Here is a 21,722-nt window from a genome sequence, read left to right as displayed (position 1 = left end):
AGAAGAACATCCAAAATTTCAGGCAGTGTCAATCCATCCAACTTTTCATTTTACGACTACAACATACAAACTCCAAAAGAAGAGTCAAAAGAGAGATTGATAGAAGAGGGAGGAGGTAAAACTATCACTTGAGATGATGGAATAAGGAGGAAGTTAAAGAAGAAAGAACAGAAGCAAATGTTACCAACTCCAGATAATTACAGTCCCCATTAGCTGAAAGTAGAAGTTGCAAACCTGAAATGGAGCTCCACCTGATTTGTCCACTGACTTAGGAAGCGAAGAGTCACTCCCGTTATCTCTGCATACATCAACCCCAATGTTAATGCCGTCGAGGCTCTGAGACCCATTGATGCAGAGTCCTGAGTTCTCCCTCAAGTCCATGTTACTTCCAAGCCTCTTAAAGAAGCCAGCGTCAAAGGGAACGACACCACTCAATAAATTACTGCTCAAATTAAGGTGATACAGCTTCTCAAGGTCACTCAACCCCGCTGGAATCCCACCTGTGAGCCTGTTGTTCTCGAGGGACAGAGTGGTGAGATTTCGTAGCCAAGCAAAGCTCCCTGGTATCACGCCGGAGTAACCCGAATTAGATAGGCGAAGCTCTTGAAGCTTGGCCAACCTCCCCAGCTGCCACGGCAACTTTACGAACATTGGGTTGTCGTCCATTATGAAGTACTGGAGGTTCTGGAGCTTGGCTATGCCTTTTGGGAACTCCCCACTGAGGTTGTTGTTGCTGACGGCCAAGAAATCAAGGAAGCGGAGGTTCTGGAGGCTATCAGGTACGATTCCAGCGATTGAATTTGAGCTCAGGTCAAGCTTTTGAAGCAGGCGCAGCTGGCCAATGGATGGTGGGATGGATCCAGTGAGGGAATTATAGCTTAGGTCAAGGCCTACCAGGTCCTTAAGCCTACCTATCTGGCTCGGGATGCTGCCTGTGAGGAAGTTGTAGCTGAGGTCGAGATGGACGAGGGAGTTTAGCTCAGAGATGCTGTCAGGGATTGTACCATGCAGTCGGTTTTGCGATAGAGTGAGGACCCGAAGGGAGGTGAGGGAGAAGATGTGTGATGGAACAGCACCTACGAAGGATGGGTTTGATATCAGACTGAGCTGCTGGAGTGACGCATATGCTGGTGGTGGTGCTTTACGAGTGGGCGGCGGAAGGGAGAGGCTGGTCTCCACACCCTTGAAGCAGTCCAAGAAGAAGATGGACGCGAGGTAAGGGAGTTCAAAGATCTCGGACGGGAAGGTGGCGCTCTCCTTGCAGGTCGGGTTGGGCGCAACGCCGAAGTCCAGCCTTGTGACATGGAGCAGGTTGTCCAAGCCTGGCTTGCATTCAATCCCAGGCCATGAGGAGTCCGGCTTGCAGGGATCAGGGTTGGAGGACCTCCAGTCCCTGTCAGAGGACATGTTCTTCATCACACGGAATAGGGTGTCCCTCTCAACGGGGTCCATGGTGATGGACGCCAGTACCGGGTCATTGGCCCTCGGTTCGTTCCCTTTCGTGTTGCTGAACGCAGAGACGCATGCCAAAGACGAGAAGAGAAGGGGGAGCAGGGTCAGAAGCAGGAGGTGAGAGGGCAAAAATTTGGCGTGAGACATCGTAATCAGGGAGGGGAAGCTCAAGCGGAGATGGCGGAAAGGTCTTAGTCTTACACTGTTGGGCTGGATTCTCATGACAGCACTCGAAAGATGGTGCGAGGAAGAAGATGAACCGCAGTGGGGTTTGATGCGACTGATATGATGGGTTGGTGGGGCACCGGTGTTCTACGTTGGAGACGTGCAAACATGTAGGGTCAACAAGGATTGGAATGGAGATTCATCAGCGGCAGCTCGTGCTCCTCCTCCACCGCTGCCACACGTGCACGCAGGATTACAGGGCCGCCTCCGTCCAAGCATGTGCACCGGCTCATCCTTTGACCGCAACTGTCGTTGGAACTTAAATGCAAGCTCGGGTCTTCGTCACCAGCTTAAGCATCTGGGAACCCGACCAAGATCTTCTACGTGAAGCTAATTAGCAGTGCTCGCAGCAGACACATGCAGTCTTGCAGTCGAAGTTAGTCATTCGGAGGAGATCAGATTAGCCGTAGACTCTGACAACAGTAGATGTGACTGAACACAGCTGGGCCCGAGAGGGCCTGAGATTGTTGAAGGTGCGCCATCAATGAACGTGTGCAGTCTGCAACAGGTGCTTCTCTGGCGTCTTCAAACAGTGGGCCGCAGAGGAAAGATCAGTCTCGGGCTGAGGGACTCGTTGAGCCTTTTTAGGATTCCAGGGAAGGCGACATGGATCATCTGTAGCAAATATCCCGGAGCATCAGGAAGAAGAAGATGAGAGTCTCAACTCCGCTCCCCAACCTCTTCTGCCAGAAGAATTCACAGTTTTATGGATTTTGTATTGCACCACACCAACAGTTGACTGCTGAGAATTTTCCTTCAACTATTTTTCTCTCTAACATACCGAAGCGTGGAACTCCAGCCAGAAATGTCAGAACACAGATTTGTAGGCTGGGCTCTCATGGTTTCAACGCAACTGGTTCTTGGGAAGCTTAGTTCTGGTCTGCCAAGATTTAAAGAGTGCTGACAGCTAGAAGACATCATTACCAAACACTTGCGTTTCCAAAATCTAACGTAGATAGATCAGAAGCTCCTGTTTCCAACAGAGGAGCTCAGGTATCCAATCTAACCCTGTTACAATATTAACATGCGACAATGTCGGACAGAGAAAGGAACTACCGTGTGATCATTTCACACGGCAGTTTATTGCCGCTTTACCCACGATGGCATCAAAATGTCTCCTTTATTTAGTGATTTCGATAGTTTGCATTACGTAGTTAAACAAATAAAGGTGAAAGCATATGGAACTGCACTGCAAACCGAAGAAGCTACTGTTGGGCTGAGCCCATATTCAGCCCGTGTGGGCTAGGGCAGCCCACAACCCACATCTCCTCTTAACCTAACCCTAATTAAGATTAGGGGGGTATGGTGGCTACGTTTTAGAAGCAGAAAAAGGTTATAAAAATGCAGCAACAAAACAGATCTTGAGTGCCACGGGATTCCAAAGAGAAGAAGGAGAACAAGGCAGAAAATGAAGAGAAAGAAAGGGAAGAAGACAAGGACAACGCAGAGAGACTGTTCTCATCTCAAGTTAGATCAAATCTACAGTAGACTCTTTCTGTGATTACTTGGGGAGGTTTTAGATATTGTGGGTAGTGACGTGATCCTTGTATCCTAGTTATTCTCTTGTGGTTGTTGCTAGGGTTTAGGACAAGAGATTGAGATTTATATATTCATTATTCTCATAGTGGATTATCTCTAGTTTGCCCCGTGGTTTTTACCCTTCACATTGAAGGGGTTTTTCACGTATATCTTGGTGTTCTGTTTGATTATGTTTCTATTTAATTCCGCTGCGTATTATGGTCTTCTAGTATTTGTTCATATACAAAGGTTATTCCTCTTTATATCCCCATCAACTGGTATCAGAGCGGGGTTTTGGTGATTTAATTTTTGTATTTGAACATGGAGGCCAGTAATATTTCTCGCATGATTAGTTTGAATGGAAATAATTGGATGATATGGAAACCAAGAATGGAAGATCTCTTGTATTGCAAAGATTTGTATGGACCTTTGCAGGGGGATAGTGCAAAACCTACAACTATGACAAATGATGAGTGGAAGAGGTTAGATCGAAAAATAATTGGGTTTATTAGACAGTGGCTTGATGATAGTGTCTTTCACCATGTTTCTACTGAAATTTCTGCATATTCTCTTTGGAAAAAATTAGAAAGTCTCTATGAAAGAAAAACACCTGGCAACAATGCTTTTTTGATCAGAAAACTTGTGAACCTAAAATATAGAGAGGGTGCTTCTATTGCTGAGCATTTGAATGAAATGCAGAGTATTACTAACCAGTTATCCTCTATGAAAATGTCTCTTGATAATGAGTTACAGGCATTGTTACTTTTCAGTTCATTACCAGAAAGTTGGGAGACACTAGTGGTTTCCCTTAGTAATTCTACGCCAGATGGTATTGTCACTATGAGTCAAGTAACAAGCAGTTTGTTGAATGAGGAGTTGAGAAGAAAGAGTTCGGCAACATCTCAGAATGATTCACAGACACTTATCTCAGAGAACAGAGGAAGGTCAAAGTCTAGAAGCAGTTCACGTATGGATAGGAGCAAGTCAAGATCAAGAAAAGATATTGTTTGCTATAACTGTGGTGAGAAAGGACATTACAAGAACCAATGTAAGCAACCTAAGAAGAACAAGAAAAAGGGAAAAGAAGTGGAGTCTATAGAGTCAAAGGATAATACTACAGCTACAGTGCAGGGTGGTGATTATTTGATTTTATCTCCTTCTGATGATATTTTTTCTTGTGTGTGTCAGGATCTTGAGTGGGTGATTGACACAGGTGCTTCTTATCATGCTACACCTCGGAGAGAGTTTTTTGCTACATACAGGTCTGGAAACTTTGGTGTTGTCAAGATGGGCAACTATGGCACAGCAGACATCATTGGCATGGGTGATATTCATTTAAAGACCAACCTTGGCTGCAAGTTGGTACTTAAGGATGTGAGGCATGTGATTGACTTGAGGCTGAATTTAATTTCAGTTGGAAGACTAGATGATGAAGACTATGAAAGCATATTTCATAGAGGGCAATGGAAGCTCAGTAAGGGTTCTCTTGTTATAGCTAGTGGAAAGAAATGTCATACTTTGTACAGGTTGCAGGCTAAAGCTTATGGTGAGCAATTAAATGCTACAGAGAAAGACTTCAGTATGGAGTTGTGGCATAGGCGATTGGGACACATGAGCGAGAAGGGGCTGCAAGCTCTTTCCAAGAGAGAGGTATTGCTAGATCTCAGAGGTATACATCCGAACCCTTGTATTGATTGTTTGGCTGGTAAACAACATAGAGTTTCATTTGCTAGTGCTGCTTTGTCTAGAAAAATGCATGCCTTAGACCGTGTTTATACAGATGTATGTGGTCCTTTGAGGACAAAAACTCCTGGTGGATCTATTGATGTTCTTGGTATAAGTGGTGCACTTTATTTTGTCACTTTTATAGATGATTTTTCCAAAAAAGTTTGGGCCTATGCTTTGAAGACCAAAGATCAGGTTATTAATGTCTTCAAAGAGTTTCATGCCAGGATTGAAAGGGAGACAAAAAGGAAATTGAAATGCATAAGATCAGATAATGGTGGTGAGTATACGGGATTGTTTAATGACTATTGCAGGTCACATGGGATCCAACATGAGATGACAGTTCCTGGTACACCTCAGCATAATGCAATTGCAGAGAGGATGAACCACACCATCATGGAAAAGATCAAATGTATGCTTTCATAGGCCAAGCTACCCAAAAGGTTTTGGGATGAGGCTTTGAGGACTACAGTTGATGTGATCAACTTATCACCATGTACATCCCTAGATGGTGATGTTGCAGAGTATGTATGGTCAGAGAAAGATGTTTTCTACAGGCATTTGAGAGTATTTGGTTGTCGTGCATTTGCACATATTCCAGACAATGAGAGGTCCAAGCTAGATGGTAAGTCTAAAGAATGTATTTTTCTTGGTTACTCACATGATCATTTTGGTTACAGGCTTTGGGATCCAGAAAAGCAGAATGTATTCAGAAACAGAGATGTAGTCTTCTTTGAGGATCAAACTTTTGAAGATTTGAAGAAGAAGACACAGGCCAAGACTTCTGCAGAAGGATTAGCAGATTGTGACCCAGTTATTCCTTCAGTATATCAGGGTAATGGGGGAGATGTGTAGGAAAATAGTGTAGAGCCTGATGTTGATTTACCTACAAGACATGTTGAGCAAGAAGAAGTAGGAGAGCAAGTTCCCGCAGAACCTCAGTTGAGAAGATCTTCTAGACAACGTCAACCTTCCAGAAGATACTCTACATATAAGTATGTGATGCTTACTGATGCAGGTGAACCAGAGAGTTACCAGGAAGCAGTTGAAAGTGAGCAGAAAGAGAAGTGGTTAGTTGCTATGCAGGAAGAGATGGATGCTCTTCAAAAGAACCACACTTATGATTTGGTGCTACTACCAAATGGAATGAAGGCCTTGAAGAACAAGTGGGTTTTTAGGTTGATGACTCAAGAATATTATTCTCAACCAAAGTACAAAGCTAGATTGGTTGTGAAAGGCTTTGGTCAAAAGAAAGGTATTGACTTTGAAGAGATTTTCTCTCCTGTTGTTAAAATGTCTTCTATTCGTGTTGCTCTTGGTATTGCTGCTAGCCAGGACTTGGAGGTTGAGCAGTTAGATATGAAGACAACTTTCCTTCATGGTGATTTGGAGGAGGAAATTTATATGGAGCAACCAGAAGGCTTCAAAGTCAAAGGTAAAGATAATTTTGTCTGCAAGTTGAAGAAGAGCTTGTATGGGCTAAAGCAAGCTCCAAGACAGTGGTACAGAAAGTTTGATTCATTTATGATAGAAAATGGATACAAAAGAACGGATTCAGATCATTGTGTGTACATCAAATGGTTTGGTGAGGATTTTATTATTCTCTTACTTTATGTTGATGATATGCTTATTCTTGGGAAAGATATGTCTAAAATTGACATGTTGAAGAAGGAACTGAGTGAGTCTTTTGCAATGAAGGACATGGGGCCAGCAAAGCAAATACTAGGCATGCAGATTTTCTGTGACAGGAAAAACAAGAAGATTTGGTTGTCACAGGAGAAATACATCGAGAAGGTATTGGAAAGATTCAGTATGAGCAACGCAAAACCAGTTGGTTCTCCTCTTGCAGGTCACTTCAAGTTGTGCTCAGAACAGAGTCCGTCAAGTGATGAGGAGAAGGAGAAAATGCAAAAGGTTCCTTATGCTTCAGCAGTTGGAAGTTTAATGTATGCAATGGTATGTACGAGACCGGACATCGCATATGCAGTGGGTGTTACTAGCAGATTTCTTGCAAATCCAGGCAAAGAGCACTGGGCAACAGTGAAGTGGATTTTTAGATATCTCAGAGGGAGCTCTAAGGTTTGTTTAAGCTTTGGAGGTAGATCACCTGTGTTGATAGGTTACACAGATGCAGATATGGCAAGAGATATAGATACGAGAAAGTCTACTTCAGGTTATGTACTTACTTTTGCAGGGGGAGCTGTGTCATGGCAATCCAGGTTGCAAAGGTGTATTGCTCTCTCTACCACAGAAGCAGAATATATTGCTGCTACAGAGGTATGCAAAGAAATGTTATGGATGAAAGAATTCTTACAAGAATTGGGGCTGAAATAGGAAAATTATGTGGTGCATTGTGACAGCCAAAGTGTCATCCATTTGTGTAAGAACCCAATGTTTCATTCTAAATCAAAGCATATAGATGTCAGATACCACTGTATTCGAAATGTATTTGAAGAGAAGCAGTTGCAACTTCAGAAAATTCATACAGATGACAACGGAGCAGACATGTTGACGAAGACCTTACCAAAAGAAAGACAGGAGATATGCCGACAACTGGTCGGCATGGCTTCACATTGAGGAGTCATGGGACAGCCTCCCTTATAGGCTGAAGGGGGAGGTTGTTGGGCTGATAACCCATATTCAGCCCATGTGGGCTAGGGCAGCCCACAGCCCACACCCCCTCTTAACCTAACCCTAATTAAGATTAGGGGGGTGTGGTGGCTGCGTTTTAGAAGCAGAAAAAGGCTATAAAAAGACAGCAACGAGACAGATCTTGAGTACCACGGGATTCCAAAGAGAAGAAGGAGAACAAGGCAGAAAAGAAAGAGAAAGAAAGGGAAGAAGACAAGGACAACGCAGAGAGACTATTCTCAATCATCTATCAGTGTTCTCATCTCAGGTTAGATCAAATCTACAGTAGACTCTTACTGTGATTACTTGGGGGGGTTTTAGATATTGTGGGCAGTAACGTGATCCTTGTATCCCAGTTATTCTCTTGTGGTTGTTGCTAGGGTTTAGGGCAAGAGATTGAGATTTATATATTCATTATTCTCATAGTGGATTATCTCTAGTTTGCCCCGTGGTTTTTATCCTTCACATTGAAAGGATTTTTCACGTATATCTTAGTGTTCTGTTTGATTGTGTTTCTATTTAATTCCGCTGCGTATTATGATCTTCTAGTATTTATTCATATACAAAGATTATTCCTCTTTATATCCCCATCAGCTACAACTCCCATATGCCAATTCTCTGAACAAAAGGCTGCTGAACGAAAGAATCGACAACTGCTGAACGAAAGCATCACTCAGCTGCTGAACGAAAGAATCGACAACTTCTCCAGACTGGCAAAGCACAGATAATGGGTACATTGCTGGTACAAATCAAGAAATCATAGGTTATGAACAATTGCAAGCTTTCTCAACAAGGGTGATTGAAATTGCCATAGGTCAGTAGTTTACCTGCCAGATAAAACTGTGGCCATCAAAGATCCATGTTGCTCTTGGATCTTCTCACTCGGAGTCGAAGTCTGTCCGACATGCAACACCTATTTATTCTTGTACCTGTAAAACCCACAAGCAGAAAAATCCCTACACAGTGTTGTCTGACAAGATTATGTCCTCGATGCAGTTGACACTTTTTGACTTTGCGAGCCATCTGGTGGTGTTCTCCTCTTCCTTCTGATAATAAAGATCTGTATTCTGCCAGTTTCTTCTCAGCGCTACCATCTACCATGCTTGCAAGATCACAGCTTAGGATGATGGATGCCAAGGAGGTTCGACTTTGAAGGATTAATGGGCCGGGACAGGGCCTAATTGGACTACTAAATATTGTTATGGAGATTGTTTGAGTGGTGTCATGTACTGTGCATCATAGAAATGTAAAACAGTAGCATTGAATATTGATATAGTCAACGTGATTGATGGGGATCCTTAACACCGTGGAAGAGTGAGATGGTACGGCTTGGTTCAGTCCCGAGTGCGTAGGATCATGCAAGTCGGCGTTTGGTCGATATGGATGGTGGTTGGACGAGGTCGGGCTTAGGCTCTGGCTTCAAAGTCGGAGACTCCCTCAAGTCGACCACCTTCTTCTTGGCCTCCGGTCCCTACACATAAGTCGGGGTCGGGAAGGGGCTCCCAACTTCGACCCCTCTGAGCTCTGGTTAGAATTGAGTGGCAAAAAACCATCGCCTTTACTGGCCATGCGAGAGGCTTTTTATCTCTCTCTCCCTGGAGACCACCCATACCTGTCATATTTATGGTTGTCGACCCGACTTTTGCGGGATGGTACCGTGCTCGGGTGGTGCCGTCCTGACTTTTGCGGGGCAGCACTGTGCTCGGGCAGTGTCATCCTAACTTTTGTGGGGCAGCACTATGCTCGAGCTACGTCATCCCGGCTTTTGCGGGGTGGCACTGTGCTCGGGCGGACCTGGCTGTGAATAGTGGTTAGAGGGCAGGTTACCAAAATGTGCCCTATCATTCTCTCCCCCCCTTCAAAGAGCGTCTTGTACCGGGTTGCTCCCCGAGGGGCCTAGTGCATGGCGTGGTGTGTTTTCGTGGGTCGGGTTTACCTATGTAATGACTAGGGTATCGCCAGTGGTTAGTCGGAGATTTTTGGGAGCGGGGGTTGGTCATAGGCGAGGCCCCGCTGGGGAAGACTATCAGGATTTTGATTAGACGAGTGGCTTTGTTCGACATTGGGCATGGCGCTTCGATCGGAGTCGACGAGTACCTTGGCTTGGATATTGAAGGATCGATGTAGCTGGGTATCACGATTTAAGTTTTTCGAAGGCTGGCATAACTGTGAGGCACGGTTTGAGGTGTTGTAGACTGGTGTGGCTGAACTTCATGGTTCGGGTACTGCGATCTGATGTGGTCGAATAGCACGGTTTGGGTATGGTATGGCTGATCTGACCGAGCAACATGACTCAAACGTTGTATGACTAATGTGATCGAGTAGTACGACTTGGGCATTGTATGATTGCTGTGGCCGAGCATCATGACTCGGTCACTGAATAACTGATGTGGTCGAGCATCATGACTCGGGCACTATATGACTGATGCGGCCGAGTAGCACGACCTGGGCACTAAATGACTAATGTGGCCAAGCATCATGACTCGGGCACTATATGACTGATGCGACCGAGCAACACGGCTCGGGCACCATATGACTAATGTGACTAAGCAGCACGACTTGTGCACTGTATGACTGATGTGGCCAAGCATCATGGCTCGAGCACTATATGACTAATGTGGCCGAGCATCACGGCTTGGGCATCATATGACTAATGCGGCCGAGCATCATGACTCGGGCACTGTATGACTGATGTGACTGAGCGGCACGGCTCGGGCACTAGATGACCGCTGTGCCCGAGCAGGAGATTCTCGCCATGTTAGTTTTTGGCGGGAAATCTTTGTCCTCGATAGCTTTTGCCTTGGTGGGAAGTTTTTGTCCTGGCAGGAAGTTTTCGCCTTGATGGGAAGTTTTCGTCATAACGGGAAGTTTTCGCTATGGCGAGAAGTTTTCCACCAGGGGGAAGAGAGAGAGATGTCCCGTTGCTTGTCTCAGAAGTTATGTTTCTCCAGAGTCATTAAGGTGAGGGAAGCAACTGTTGGCCTCCTTATTTGTTTGCTCGTCTCCCTCATTTTTAGCTGAGTTCATTCCTGTGCTCCGGGTCCTCATTCCCTCATTTTTTCCTTGGTCGATAAACGCCTCAAGTCCGTCAATATGTCCACCTCTTCTTCTTCTTCTTCCTCTTCTTCTATTAGGGTGATATCCGAGGTGGCAGTGTCAACTTCAAGTAGTGGTCTATCATCGGGTGGGATATCTCTTGTGAGCGAGAGGACGGTTCGAGCTCTGTAGGTCATGAATACTAGTCATATGTGCTCAGTAAGCCAATCACATGAGTAATGGCATGTGTGACTTGACATTTATCACTTTGCTTATTATATTTTGGCATTTATCATTTTATATTGACTATTGCATATATGCATGTATATATTGTGATGTCCTTGTATCTGTGCAATGGAAATCGGATCGAGATGAGATCACGATAATGAGACCGATTCACCTTTAAACACAGATCTTAAATAATCCCGGTCATAGGTTACTCAAGAGGGACATGAAGATAACCGGACAGACTGGTGTGCTATATACCCGTCCATATGATGGATGCAGTTGGTCTCATAGCTGCTCGTGTGGGGACACTAGAGATACAGTACAGGTGCTCATTGGATAATAAGTTCACTGATTGATCCGCTTATAGAATGTTGGATGGTTGATGATACCTTATTGTCAGACAACAATTTCGTAGTTCTAGTGGTGTATCGAGTCCTTAGACTTAAGACACCAAGGATGTCATATATGAGTGCTCCATTCTTTGATACTGGACATAGATTTGGATGTCCTAGATCTAGTATAGTCGGTAATCGGGAGTGGTAGTCAACCTTACTAGAGCTATTGAGTGTCGATAGATGATCATCTACTTTCAGTGTAATGAGAGGAATATCCTATGTATTCTTACTCAGACAAATCCCTGGCCAAGGTCATTTGGATTGAGAGAAAAAGAGTTCTCCGGGAGAATCCGATTAGAGCAAGGCTCGAGTAGAAACTATATGGGTTTGACAGCACCATGCCCAGTATACAGTCTCTTGGATATTAGATGGATAAGAGACTATAGGTATACGGTAACTAAGGACAGACAAGTCCAATGAATTGGATTCTCTTCTATCATCTGGGGACTGCGACGTAGCGGCCTAGTACGCTTACAGTCGATAAGTCGAGTAAATTATTATGGAGATAATAATTTACTGAGCCAAAAGGTGTTCTTACAGGTATGACTCACGGCCAGCTCGATATTAGGCCTAGAGGGTCATACACATATGGTAGGCATTGGGATGAGTAGAGATTCGGATATGAGATATCCGTCGGACCTCCTATCTTATTGGATATCCAATAAGCCCCTGAATTATTGGATCCCATGGACGAGATCCAATAAAAGCCCATGAGAGATTATTGGATAGAGATCCATTAATCTAAGAGGCTTGGGTAGTTGGATGAAGATACGATACCCAATAGGGGAGGATCCATTAAGGTTAAGTTGACAGGGGACCTCTATAAATAGGGGGGATTCAGTGGTTCATAGGCTAGAGCCTTTGCTTGCCTCTCATATTCTCTTCCCCCCTCTCCACCTCATAGCAGGCCTGAAGTTTTTAGGAGCATCATCGTAGCCCTACTGTATGGATCACCGCTAGAGAGGAGGGTGCTTGACCTCCTTCACCCTCTCCTAGAGATCTACAAGGATTCAGGGATATACGATCTCCCTAGGTAACACAATCTATTCTATACGCAGTTTTAAGTTTTGCAGATTTTGCGCACCAATCTTCTCACAACGACGAATAAATCTTTGGGAAATTAGGGATTTTATTTTCTGTTCTTCCACTGCACATGTGATGTCGCCCCTAAGATTTTTCAGCAATGGTATCAGAGCTAGGTTATTCTTGTAATAGATTAGTTTTGAACTGTGTGTGTTGTGTTTTGGAGAAGATTTTAGTGTCAAAATTGTTGATGGAAAAGGCAGCAACTGTTGCTGCCCTTGCTACGATTGATGATGGCAGCCTTGCTGCCATCATCATGCAATTAGGCCGCCTGCGCACAGCAACAGTTGCTGTGCGCAGTTGCAGCCGCAAGCGGTGGTACCCGCGGGTGCTGCCTGTGGGAACAGCGCGCGTAGCGACGCTCACCCGTGGGAGAGTGGCCCGTAGAGGCAGTCGCCTCCTGCAACGCCGACCGTAGGGGCAACCTGTCCATAAGGGCGGCTCCTACGGGCGGCTTAGTACCCCCACTAAGGGGGCGTCGCCTGTGGGGGCAGCGCCACCTGCACTAAGGGGGCGCCACCCGTGGAGGCAACACCACTCGTAGGGTCCCCTACCCATAGGGTCGCCCGTGGGGGCAGGGTGGCGGCGGTGGCAGTAGTAAGGGAGAGGGAGAAGGGCATTAGGGTTTTCAGTCAAAAGATAGTTTTACCCCTCGAAATTTTAAAAATTCTAGATTTTGTCCTTGTATTCAAATTTTGAAAATACCCCTCAAAATTCAAAAAAATTCCCTACATGTCCTTAATTTCAAAAAATATTAATTAATTAAAATATTTAATTAATTATTATTTTTATTATTATCTAGTAGTCCTACATGATGATGATTTATACATGTGATGTATGAGATGTGGACGGATGATCATGGACGGAGTGATGTGTGTACTTGTGATTATTATTATTGGGACCTGCGAGCCTCCATTATATTTCTCATTTATTGTTGAGCCTACGTGCCTATGATTAAATTGTAATCATACAAGGAGGCACAGCGGGAGCGTTGAAGCGATAGTGGGACCCACAAGACGAACGATCGCGATGCATGAAGATGCGTCAAGATGTTGATGAAACCAACGAGGACGAAATGGACGATCATAGGGCATGGATATGTACCATTGCACATATAGATCTTGATGTAATTGATTAGGCCCATTGGCTCGGGCCTGATCATATTAGGCTATGGTCCATGATCATCTAGTGTGATTGCTTATACACCTACTATATATGTATATATATTTGTATGCGATGTAGATATATATTAAATATGTATATGTGTGACATGTCATATTAGGAGACCAAATTATAGAAATCCCTCACTCGATAATATTAAGTCGGTAAACGTGAGACAATTAGATTGACCCATGTGGCCTTTCATTATTATAGGTAGGGACCGATTCCTGGTATAGGTTGAATTGGTCGAGTCCCTCGAAGCTCACCTACATCGTGATTTGCTATTTTGCCTATGGCATAGAGATGTCACTGGTGACCTAAGGACATGGTATGCTTGGTTGAGTCCCTCGATGGTATATCATCAGATCAGACTCATCTTGTAATGATGGTGTTGACTTAACCGAACATTATGGTTGGTCGAGTCCCTCGAGACTATGATGATTCGGAGGCCAAAGAGGATGAGAATCATAAGGAGTTATGATTGGTAAGAGTCGCCTACCTTTTGGGGGGCTTAGTGTGATTGGTCGAGTCCCTCGAGATTACACTAAGATGCTGATTGGATCCTATCCCCACTAGAAGTCTGCCGGAGACTTTCGTTTCATGTGCTGAAGGTGTCGCGTGACTCGCTATTAAAATAGTGGAAGCATATTAAGATAGAAGTCCATATCTTGATTGTTTATTTTTATAAAATATGTATGTTATTTATTTCTGCTACATCTTTATTTTCAGAAAATATTGCTTTCAAATCCCTTATGTGACATACTTGATGTCAACCGCCTCTTAGTCTAAATTATATGGATTGGCTCCGCAACTTGAGAATTGTTCTCACAATGGAGAAAATCATGTACGTCCTTAATACAGTGATGCTTACGCCCGAGGAAGGGGCAAGAGAGGATGAGATCGCTCGCTACGTGAAGTACATTGATGACTCCACTCTTGCTTAGTGTTACATGTTAGGCTCTATGACTCCTGAGTTACATAGACAAATGAAAAAATGGATGTCAGATCCATACTACTTCATGCCCGTAAACTATTTGAGGAATAGGGAAGGACTCAACGATATGAGATATCCAAGAGCCTCTTTTAAGCTAGGATGACTGAGGGGACACCGGTTCAGAACCATGTCCTAAAAATGATTGAGTGGATAGAGAAACTTATAGGTCTAGGAATGGTCCTGGAGGAACTTGTGTGTGGACATTATGCTTCAGTCCCTACCAGATTCTTTTTTACAGTTCATAATGAATTTTAGTATGAACAAGCTTGAGGTGACTCTTCTGGAGCTCTTTAATATGTTGAGGGAGGCAGAGAGCACTATTAAGAAAGAGAAGCCAATATTCTACACTAGTGAGACTAGAAAGAAAGGAAAGTAGAAAAATCTCTTAAGAAAGGCAAGGGCAAGGGCAAGGGCAGACCAAGTAAAGCAAATGTTGCTAAGAAAGACCCGGTAAAAGACAAAGGCCAGTGCTTCCACTGTAGCAAAGATGGGCATTGGAAGAGGAATTGCAAAGAGTACCTTGCAGAGAGGGTGATGTTGAATCTCGTATTTTGATGATGAAACCACTTGATATGTGTTTATAATTTAAACTGCATTTTGAGTGATGTAGGTCTACTTGATCAGGATTAGACAGTTAACGCAGGAGGAATTGACGTTGCGACGGAGGAGATCACATCAAGATATTAGACGACAGAAGGCTTCGGACGTCGGGCATCGGGCCAAGGAGAGCGAAATTGCGCCAAGGATATCGGGGTTGCGGAGGTCAACCATCGATTGGGCAACAAGCCGCAAGAGAGGATGATGCACCGAAGAATTGGACGAAGCGCCAACCAATGACGTGCCGGGCAACAGAATGTCAATTCGCGTAGTAATAATTGTCTAGCTCGGAGTAGAGTTTTAGCTTGTGTGTGCAGGAATAACTACGATAACGACAAAGACATAAAGCAAAACAAAGTGTCGGAGTCAAGCACGAAGGATTCATTACGAGTTCGAGAGTTCGACGGAAGTCTGAAGGTTCATCGGGAATGTTGCCGGAACTAGCCGAGAATGAGTAGGGAGCTTGCCGAAGGGTTTTTCTGAAGCTCGCCGGAAGGTTCGTTGGAAGTTCGCGGAGCTCGCCGAGAAAGATCGGAGCTTGCTGAAGAAGCTCGTTGGAACTCGTCAAGATCAAATCGTGAAGTCTAGGAGCTTACCGGGAGTCCGCAGAATGGTTTCCGAGAGTTTATCGGAAAACCGTCGGAAGTTCGCCGGAAGCTCGCCGGAAGAAGTCTTGACTTACGGACTTTGTAATAGCTTAGAAAATGTCTTTAAATTCGTAGTTAGCACGTTACTTAGGGTTAGGATTAGGTGTTAATCCTATAAACCAAGTAGGGGCCAATTGGGCTCTAGTTCGGACTGGTTTGGGCCAATTTTGGAGCCCAACCAGTGAGCTGAAATAGTGCAGGCGGTGGCACCGCCAGATTTGGCGGTGGCACCGCCTAGCACCCGAGAGCCAGGCGGTGGCACCGCCTGGGTTGGGCGATGGCACCGCCCAACACCCGAGAGCTAGGCGGTGGCACCGCTTGGCTGGGCGGTGGCACCGCCAGCATCGGGAACCAAAGAGAATTCAAATTTTGGAGCCCAAATTTGAATCCTCTTGAGGCCTATAAATACCCCTCAAATCTCAGCTGAGATCACAACCTTTTGAAAAGCAATAGTTTGAGTTAAGAGCCTTAGAATAGTCTTTGCAAGCCTTGTTTTTCATATTGCTTAAGTGTTCACCTCCTCCCATCTTGTTGAAAAGAATTATAAGAGTGTGAACCACTTGTAAAGGTTGTAAGAGGGGTATTAGTCCTTCCCCTACAAGAAATTTGCTAGTGGAAGTTGGAAGCCTCTTCGAAGAAGGCTTCGCAAGTGGATGTAGGTCATTTTGACCGAACCACTTTAAAAACTGTTGCGTTATCTGGTTTGCATCCTACTCTTGCCATTTACATACTGCAAACTTCTCTACTTAGTTACTACGCTTCCATACGTTTCTAAGTTATCAAGCTTCTAAAATCGGTTTCCATTGATATTGCTTTTCATCGTACGAAAGATTTATCAAAACTGAAGTTTTAATCCGCTGCACTAATTCACCCCCCGCCTCTTAGTGCCACTCCGATCCTAACAATTGGTATCTGAGCCCGGTATTTCTCATTTCGGATTTACACCCGAGAGAAATGGCTCTTCATGGCTTTCAAGAGGGCTTATCGGTTTTTCGTCCACCGTTGTTTAACGGATTGGACTACACTTATTGGAAAACTCAAATGAGAGTTTTCTTGATTTCTATAAATTTGGATTTATGGAATATCATTGAAAATAATTTTCAACTTCCCTCTAAACCGATGAACGATTGGTCAGATTTGGAGAAGAAATATTTTTTTTTAAACGCAATGGCTATGAATGCCTTATTTTGCACTTTGGACAAAACTGAGTTCAATCGGATTTCAACGTGCGAAACGGCTTTTGATATTTGGCGAACACTTGAAATCACGCACGAGGGAACTAGTAGAGTCAAAGACTCGAAAGTTAACATTTTATTGCATGATTTTGAGCTTTTTCGAATGCAACCAAGCGAGACTATAGGCGACATGTACACCCGTTTCACGGATGTCGTCAATAATCTAAGTGTTCTTGGTAAATCTTTTTCGAATTTTGATCTCGTGAGCAAGATCTTAAGATCCCTTCCAAAAAGGTGGGATCCTAAAATAACCGCAATACAAGAAACAAAAGATTTAAATATTTTTCCACTTGAAGAACTAATTGGTTCATTGATGACATATGAAATGGTTCACAATACACATGATGAACAAAATCACCTTCCAAAGAACAGGAAGGATTTGGAACTCCAGACAAATGAATACCACTTGAGCGATGACTCAAGTGATGAGGACAATGTTGAACTTGAACTTCGAACACTAAATCTTAATAAGTTTATTAAACAAAAATCTAAAATAAACAATGAACTTGAACGGAGGAAGAGGCCAAAGAAGAGGAAGGCAACCAAGGATGAATCAAAAACTTCCAAAGGCGAAACAGCGAATTGGGCTTTGACGGGCTTCGACTACAAGGTGAGTAACTCAAATCTCTTGAATTATTTTGAAATTACTTAAAGCCCTTCATGAGTGCTTAATTTAGATAGTAGGAATAGGAAATAAAAAAATTGTTTTTCAAAAATCATATCATGTTTTTCTTTGTAGCATCTTTGAAAAATTAAAAAATTTGATCATGAAAAGTATATTGCAAAGGTTTCATGCATGTTATGTTTTGAAATGTTGAATGATGCAATATTAGGGATGATAATATGATATGTGATAATGCTTAGGATTAATCCATACATATGTATACGTCATGCATGAATTTTTGAAGTAAATGTTTATTTGAACCTCTCATTTTAGATTAATATGCTTTTGGTCTAATCGTTTTTATGATGAATTAAGATGACATTCTCATGACATATTAAGATGACATAGTGCATGTACATCTATGTATGAATTTCTTGATAATCTTTTGATGATAGACGTGATATCATGATGTGTTTGGTCTTAACGGCTTCATGACGAAACTTAGGTTTCAATTTTAAATGATGATACTTGTTTTCACAAAAAGACTTGAATACCCTCACATGAAATCAATTGTATGAAATGAAAATAATTTTCTATCCTATTGAGATTAATGAATTTATTTTACCAATCTTGTGAATCTCATGAAAATAAACATGATGAATATTTTATAAATGAGTTGTCTTATAAGATTTTGCCTTTACGTCTTGAACTTTCATGCTTATATTGATTTGGCATATAAAGACTAAGGCATGCTTAGATAAAAAAGAATCACTTAAAAAATGCTTTTCCCATCTGATCGAGATTAATGATTTCATAATATTTTGTGAATCTCGAAATTGATTTTGATGACTTGATTATGAGTTTCAAGTTACCGATTTGATTTGAATAAGTTTTATTTAAATCATAATCTTGATCTTGCAAAATTGGAATTACAAATAATATCTTTTGGTATTCATGAATTGATACTCACAATATGAAAGTATTGGTATTCATGACTTGAATTTGATTAAAACATTGCATGCTTAAATTAATCATTCTCCTATGTTTCAAAAATTCTATAAAAGCCTTATGAGATGACTGAAAATTAATTTGCTTTATGATGAATCACGAATCATGACTTGATCTATGATATTGATATATTGGTTGTATAATTCTTTTACTCTATTAAAAGGATTTATTGAATGAATCATGTCCTTCTTGAATTTTCTTGATATCATGACATGATTTTGTAAGTTGGCTTGTATAATGATTAAAATCTTTTGGCCATTGATTTCTCCCTTCTTTTCGGTAATGACAAAGGGGGAGAAATATATGAATTGATGCTACGAGTGCCATATTTGAATGATAAATATATGAATTAATGCTACAAGTGTCATATTTGAATTTGAATTATGTTAATATATCAAAAGAAGCTTGCATCGAAATATATGGTAAATTGATAATCGAAATGCTATGATTGCCATATGCCATGTTAAGATATCAAGAACTTGCATTGTAATTTTACTTGCTGATATCTTGTCATGTGATGAAATGCTACGATTTGTTGCTAAAATGATGCATGCAATACTTATGCTTTTTATGTGATGTATTACATATGATGTGAATCATGATTAATATTGCCTTAATTTGAATTCAAGGTTTATCTCAATTATGAAATTTTTAAATAAGAATGATTACTCACCTTTGTCATGATTTAGAAATTGACATAAAGGGTCTTCCCTTCCTTTTGACAATGACTAAGGGGGAGATAGCTAGCTTGCACAATTCAAGAAGAAAGCAAAAATTGCACTTCTCAAAAGAGAAGAAATTGCTATCTTGAACATCACCGAGAATTGCTAGCTTGAAACATCAAGAAAATGCAAAAATGTGCTATCATGCCTATCTCAAGAAAAGTAAATATGCCAACTTGCATATATTTGAATTTGCTAGCTTATAAAACTTGCATATTTCAAGAAGCAAGAGTTGCTTTCTTGAACATCTCTAAATTGCAAGCTTGCAAGTTCTAAAATGTTGTAAAATTGCTAGATTGCATGATGATAAAAATTTAATATTATGTTTTTCAAGCAATGAGTTGAACCCATATAACAAACACTTGATTGTGGTACTTCTCCTTTTTGTTGATGACAAAGGGGGAGAAGTATGTTGATGACATGACATGTGATGCATAAGTTTATGCATATGTTCATGATGATGTGTTGCAAGTATTCATGATGAATATTGCAATGACTTGAATTCAGTTTGAATTCAAGGTTCTATCAATATGGCATATTGATAGGGGGAGTTTGTTTAAACTCCGGGAGTTAAGGTTAACTCCATCATCAAGTGGTTATCATCATCAAAAAGGGGGAGATTGTTGAATCTCGTATTTTGATGATGAAACCACTTGATATGTGTTTATAATTTAAACTGCATTTTGAGTGATGCAGGTCTACTCGATCAGGATTAGACAGTTAACGCAGGAGGAATTGACGTTGCGACGAAGGAGATCACATCAAGATATTAGACGGCAGAAGGCTTCGGACGTCGGGCATCGGGCCAAGGAGAGCGAAATTGCGCCAAGGATATCGGGGTTGCGGAGGTCAACCACCGATTGGGCAACAAGCCGCAAGAGAGGACGAAACGCCAACCAATGACGTGCCGGGCAACAGAATGTCAATTCACGTAGTAATAATTGTCTAGATCGGAGTAGAGTTTTAGCTTGTGTGTGCAGGAATAACTACGATAACGACGAAGACATAAAGCAAAACAAAGTGTCGGAGTCAAGCACGAAGGATTCATTACGAGTTCGAGAGTTCGACGGAAGTCCGAAGGTTCGTCGGGAATGTTGCCGGAACTAGCCGAGAATGAGTAGGGAGCTTGCCGAAGGGTTTTTCTGAAGCTTGCCGGAAGGTTCTTTGGAAGTTCGCGGAGCTCGCCGAGAAAGATCAGAGCTTGCCGAAGAAGCTCGTTGGAACTCGTCAAGATCAAATCGTGAAGTCTAGGAGCTTACCGGGAGTCCGCAGAATGGTTTCCGAGAGTTTATCGGAAAACCGTCGGAAGTTCGCCGGAAGCTCGCCGGAAGAAGTCTTGACTTACGGACTTTGTAATAGCTTAGAAAATGTCTTTAAATTCGTAGTTAGCACGTTACTTGGGGTTAGGATTAGGTGTTAATCCTATAAACTAAGTAGGGGCCAATTGGGCTCTAGTTCGGACTGGTTTGGGCCAATTTTGGAGCCCAACCAGTGAGCTGAAATAGTGCAGGCGGTGGCACCGCCAGATTTGGCGATGGCACCGCCTAGCACCCGAGAGTTAGGCGGTGGCACCGCTTGGCTGGGCGGTGGCACCGCCAGCATCGGGAACCAAAGAGAATTCAAATTTTGGAGCCCAAATTTGAATCCTCTTGAGGCCTATAAATACCCCTCAAATCTCAACTGAGATCACAACCTTTTGAAAAGCAATAGTTTAAGTTAAGAGCCTTAGAATAGTCTTTGCAAGCCTTGTTTTTAATATTGCTTAAGTGTTCACCTCCTCCCATCTTGTTGAAAAGAATTATAAGAGTGTGAACCACTTGTAAAGGTTGTAAGAGGGGTATTAGTCCTTCCCCTACAAGAAATTTGCTAGTGGAAGTTGGAAGCCTCTTCGAAGAAGGCTTCGCAAGTGGATGTAGGTCATTTTGACCGAACCACTTTAAAAACTGTTGCGTTATCTGGTTTGCATCCTACTCTTGCCATTTACATACTGCAAACTTCTCTACTTAGTTACTACGCTTCCATACGTTTCTAAGTTATCAAGCTTCTAAAATCGGTTTCCATTGATATTGCTTTTCATCGTACGAAAGATTTATCAAAACCGAAGTTTTAATCCACTGCACTAATTCACCCCCCCCCCCTCTTAGTGCCACTCCGATCCTAACAGGCGAAACAAAAGATTGGAGAAGCTTCAGGTACATTCATGATCAGTCTCCATTTGTCAGACTCTTATGAGATAACACATGGGTATTGGATACCGGTAGTACTTATTATATATGTAATTCATTGCAGGTTCTAGCAAGGCCTAGGAGATTGGCGAGAGGCGAGATGGACCTCAAGATGGGCAATGGAGCAAAAGTTGCTGTAGTAGCTATTGGCGAGGTCACCCTACATCTGCTTGGTGGAGCTATTATTGCATTAGATGCATGTTGTTTTGTTCCTTTTATTATAAAAAATATTATCT

The 21,722-nt window shown here is 42.6% G+C and overlaps 1 protein-coding gene across 1 annotated transcript; it reads right to left on the bottom strand.

The window, feature by feature from the left end:
• Positions 1 to 1,702, bottom strand: LOC103981742 (receptor like protein 29-like). The gene has a single exon (XM_009398477.3). It carries the CDS (start codon positions 1,672 to 1,674, stop codon positions 181 to 183), a length of 1,494 nt encoding a protein of 497 aa, XP_009396752.3. The 5' UTR covers positions 1,675 to 1,702; the 3' UTR covers positions 1 to 180.
• Between the last annotated feature and the right edge of the window lie 20,020 nt (positions 1,703 to 21,722).

This window comes from Musa acuminata, chromosome BXJ2-4, assembly GCF_036884655.1.
Source record: "Musa acuminata AAA Group cultivar baxijiao chromosome BXJ2-4, Cavendish_Baxijiao_AAA, whole genome shotgun sequence".
Taxonomy (NCBI): domain Eukaryota; kingdom Viridiplantae; phylum Streptophyta; class Magnoliopsida; order Zingiberales; family Musaceae; genus Musa; species Musa acuminata.
Note: the sequence above shows the minus strand (reverse complement) of the source record. Positions and strands in the feature narration are given on the sequence as shown.

What these genes read in the sequence shown, in the direction of transcription:
- LOC103981742 (XM_009398477.3), bottom strand. Translation starts at nt 1,674, where the DNA reads ATGAGAATCCAGCCCAACAGTGTAAGACTAAGACCTTTCCGCCATCTC.